Source organism: Babylonia areolata, chromosome 13 (genome assembly GCF_041734735.1).
Source record: "Babylonia areolata isolate BAREFJ2019XMU chromosome 13, ASM4173473v1, whole genome shotgun sequence".
Lineage (NCBI taxonomy): Eukaryota > Metazoa > Mollusca > Gastropoda > Neogastropoda > Buccinidae > Babylonia > Babylonia areolata.
In genome coordinates, this window is record NC_134888.1 from 15,111,548 (window position 1) to 15,116,140 (window position 4,593).

The 4,593-nt window shown below is 39.7% G+C and overlaps 1 protein-coding gene across 1 annotated transcript in view; it reads left to right on the top strand.

Annotated features, from left to right (window-relative positions):
• Positions 1-3,027: 3,027 nt before the first annotated feature.
• The window catches only part of LOC143288846 (uncharacterized), a 19,187-nt gene continuing 17,621 nt past the window's right edge, over positions 3,028-4,593 (top strand). The window contains exon 1 of the mRNA XM_076597494.1: positions 3,028-3,123. Coding sequence (XP_076453609.1) covers positions 3,116-3,123 — 8 coding nt within the window. The 5' untranslated portion in view covers positions 3,028-3,115. The remainder of the gene's footprint in view (positions 3,124-4,593) is intronic.

A 4,593-nucleotide genomic window follows, 5' to 3' on the forward strand; every position in this document is an offset into this window, starting at 1 on the left:
ACCTGTCCAATATTGCATACCTACTGTGCTACAATATCCAAATTCCACTCACTGCAAAAACAAGCCAACAGCCTGTTGCCATCTCATCTGAAAGAACTATATTTTCCTTGTTTTCATTGCTATGTTACAGTTTCCGATAATTCGCATCACATTCATCGTTATTGTGCAATGAAATGCATGGGTCAAACGGAATAGTCAGCATGATGTTAGACAAAACCACCCAAAATGAAACGAAAGACGGGCGCAATAGCCGAGTGGTTAACGTGTTAGACTTTCAATCTAAGGGTACCAGGTTCGAATCTCGGTAACGGCGTCTGGTGGGTAAAGGGTGGAGATTTTTCCGATCTCCCAGGTCAACATATGTGCAGACCTGACAGATCTAATCACAGACATTCAGGTATCTTGAAAACGGCTAAAGGTACGATTAAGAAGGTACAATTTCCAAGCCTTTACCCTACTTACCACAAACCCGAAGTGTGCAGCTTGCGTTATGTTAATATATTTCTGGATAATGGAAACTCTTGTATGCAATATGCAATATTAGTACTGTTTGTCCGGTTTTGACTGCAAGCTACTACTGAACACTGCTGACCACTAACCACTACCCAAAACTGAATGCATGACAAAAAAAAAACAAAACAAAAAAAAAACAACAAAAACACCCCCCAAAAAAAACAAAGAACACACAGAAAAAAACCCAGCAAAAAACAGCAACGACAAAAAAACATAGAACTGGGGGAATATCCAGACTTGAGGGATAATTAATGAAAGACCCAAAATCTTGGTTTTGAAACTCAAAGTTCAAAAGTAAGGCGGTCGTATTCAATAGTTATCAAAAGAAACAAATAGTTCAGCATATGATCGGAAGAAACTTTGCTCTGGAAAATACAGGGACACAGGGGAAACATAAGTATCTAAAAGATCAAATAACTGTTATGCATTAACAAGCGCTTCTGAAAAAAGGCTCTGTAACACACAAAGAAAGTTGATGGCTGTGTAACCTTCCCTAACAAAATCTACTTTCCTTTTTTTTACGGAAGCTTTTGTCAAGGACAAGGTGGAAACAATTATCAGATATTGATAAAAATACAATGTTATGACAAATAATAAGCATTATAATCAGCATTGAATTGTTGATATTTTGTTAACTAAGCATATGTCAAACAACACGAATGATACAGAACATGGAGCATATCATGATTTCCATTAGACACATGGGACCTCATGTGTAGCAACTCATTCCATCTAAACAAATCTACAATACTCACTGAAGCTGAAATAATGTCAAAGCAGAACAGTCTTATTGACTGACATTCTTGTATTAACTTCTATAACTTTGACATCTTGACACACATGAACAGTATGCAGGGAATATTACCCCAGATCTGTATCATTCAGCTTCCCCAAGTCTATGTGCCCATAGGTCTAAGACCCGTACCACCCACCATCCACCCTTCCATGCCCCCTACACCCCCTAGAAATAATGTTAGGTGTATATTCCCCAGGTCTGTGTTCCCCCAGATCTATGTTCACCCAGGTTTGTATTTGTTTCATGGTAATGCAGTTTTTTGGTAGTGGCCAGCAGTGGTCACTGGTCAACACTAGTGAAAAAGTACAAATAATACATAAAACGTACTCAAGATACAACACGATGTAAACATAATGCAAGCTGCACACCTTGGGGTAGTGGTCAGCACTGGTAATTGAATAGCTGAACATGGTCAAGCAGGGACCTGTTTCATGTGGTCAGTCAGCTCACAGGCAGACAAAAAGACGAAAGCTTGACAAACTGTATACCACCTGGTCAGTTAGTCTGATGCTTTTGCAGAATTTTTCGCAGACAGAATTGAACACATCAAGTCTGAACTAGATGGATCAGATGCTAACCAAGATTCTTCTGTCTTCACTGATAGGCCTGTGTGCAGCTTCACGTCTGTGTGGAACTCAGGCGTGGATAACTTTTGTTTGTGTTCCCAAAAGTTTGTGTGTTTTAGATCCCATTCCTTCAAGTCATATGATAGAATGTATAGATAATCTCATCCCTGTTGTTCCAGCCATCAAAAATCATTCTTTGTTTGCTGGTACTTTGCCACAGTCATTGAAAAAAGAAAAATTAGTTTTAATGATTTAAAGAAGGGCAGAACAGTTTCCAGCTAGTTGTTTCTTTCAAATGATTTGAAGAAAGAAACACAAACAAAAACAAAACCACGTTGTATTAGATCAGCTGCATGAACGTTTCACCCAGTGTAAGTCTGATCTGTTTAAACCATTGTATCACTATCTGTCTATGGACAATCAATATCAAAGGAAGATTGTGTTAGTATTTTTCTGGGTGACAAACTAGTTACCTTGAGCTCTGTCATATATTTCGTTTCCTTACCATTGATGCTGCATAAACTCATGTTCAGTTTTGTTTTGTCCAGACTGGACTCTGTAACTCTTTTTTTTTTATTTGAGTGTGTGTGTGTGTGTGTGTGTGTGTGTGTGTGTGTGTGTGTGTGTGTGTGTGTGTGTGTCTGTCTGTCTGTCTGTCTGTCTGTCTGTGTTTACATATTTGTGTGTGTGATATCTATTGTAGATGGATACTATTATGAAAAGAGGCAAAAAGAGACATACAACACACACAGAGACAGACACACAGAGAGGGTGATAGACAGAGACAGAAATATAATGTATGACTTATCCGTTTCAATCTCTCTCTCTCTTCCAATTTCACCACATGACTACTGATCCTTCCCCTACCCCTTTCCAACCCCTTCCCTCCACCTTCCCTTCACCCCTCCCCTCCACCTTCCCTTCACCCCTCCCCTCCACCTTCCCTTCACCCCTCCCCTCCACCTCCCCTTCATCCCTCCCCTCCACCTTCCCTTCACCCCTCCCCTCCACCTTCCCTTCACCCCTCCCCTCCACCTTCCCTTCATCCCTCCCCTCCACCTTCCCTTCACCCCTCCCCTCCCCTTCACCCCTCCCCTCCACCTGTCAATAAAAGCCAAGCGGGGACCCAAGAGCCCGCACATCCTGGCTTGGTGAAAACACTGACAGTGTCTGACGCTGAAACAGGCCATCTTCTGTCACATCTGACCGGGACGTGAGACTACCTCTCCATCTAGCTACAATGGCAACGTCAGTATACACCTCTGTTTCTCTCTCTCTCGCTCTCTCTCTCTGTATTCATTCATTCGGTGAGGAATAAAGCATAGATAAAAAGGAAGGGTTACATCTGGATGGTCAATCTACACATTGTAATTGTATGATGTGTTCGTATTGATATGATGGGTTTTGATGTTGAGGCATAAATAGTTATTTCAGGATTTATATGTACTCTCACTCTCTCTTTCTCTTTATGTCTGTCTGTCTCTCTCCCTCCCACTCTCTCTGTCTCTCTGTCTCTGTCTCTCTGTCTCCTTCTCTCTCTCTCTCTCTTTGTCTCTCTGTCTCTCTGTTTCTTATGTGATTTTCAGTGAAATTTGTCGTTGATATCTTTCTTGTTAACAGTTCTGTGTTCATGTGTTCTGTGATGTAGCCCTATCCCCTACATCCTCTTTTTTCTTTTCTATTATACCCCAGGGCTGGATGGAAAAAAGCATATGTTTTGCTTATCTCATTACCCTGGTAAAATAAAATTTCGTTTCGTTTCGTTTCGTTTCTCTATTTCCGTCCTGGCCTTCTCTCCACCTCAAATTCTCTCTCCTTTAATTCATCTCTAGTTTCGTTGTATTGTAAATGTCGGATTACTATTCAGGTCACCTTGAATTTATGTGCATGCTGTATTAATACAATAATTTTCCCCTTTAGTTTTATTTACTGTCTCCATTTCCAGGTCTGGATAAAAAACAATATTTTCTTACTTTACTACCATCAGAAAATAAATCTCATTCAATTCATTCAGTTCTCTGTCGCTCTGTATTTGTCTTTCTGTCTTTGTCTCTGTCTGTCGGTCTGTCTGTTTGTCTCTCTCTGTCTCTTTCTGTACCTATGCAAAATATGGGTAGTAATAGTTTTGAACACTATCGTTCCTTTAAATCATTACTGCAGCCAAACGAAAACAGCTTTCATCTGATCTTTGCTAAGTTCACACCTACTTACATTAAATTCAGGTTTGTAATAAACAAACATAAAGTTAATCAGCTTTACAAAGACAGTTTCAAACCTGTGTATTTTGTAAGGGAAACAGAGACGAAATTAATGCATTAGCAATCTATCCAAAGTTTGGTGTTTTGAAAAAAGACATATATATCCAAAACATATGCACAATTCAAGGATTCACATGTTACCCCACCTGCTTTAAAAGAGCACAGCATCGTGAAAAGAGATGAAACAATGCTTAGTTTTATGTATTACAACATAGAGCAGAGAGCGTTCAGCCTTGAATGAAAGACAATATTTATATCATTCTAAACTATTTTTTTTCCTATTGTTGGATATTCGGCATATACTTATTATCAATAATAATTGTTTTTGTTCATTCTGATCAAGGTTTTGTGTGTGTGTGTGTGTGTGTGTGTGTGTGTGTGTGTGTGTGTGTGTGTGTGTGTGTGCAACTGTGTGGCTCTGTGTGAAAAAGGCAAAACAAAACCAGAGGGAGAATCGTGG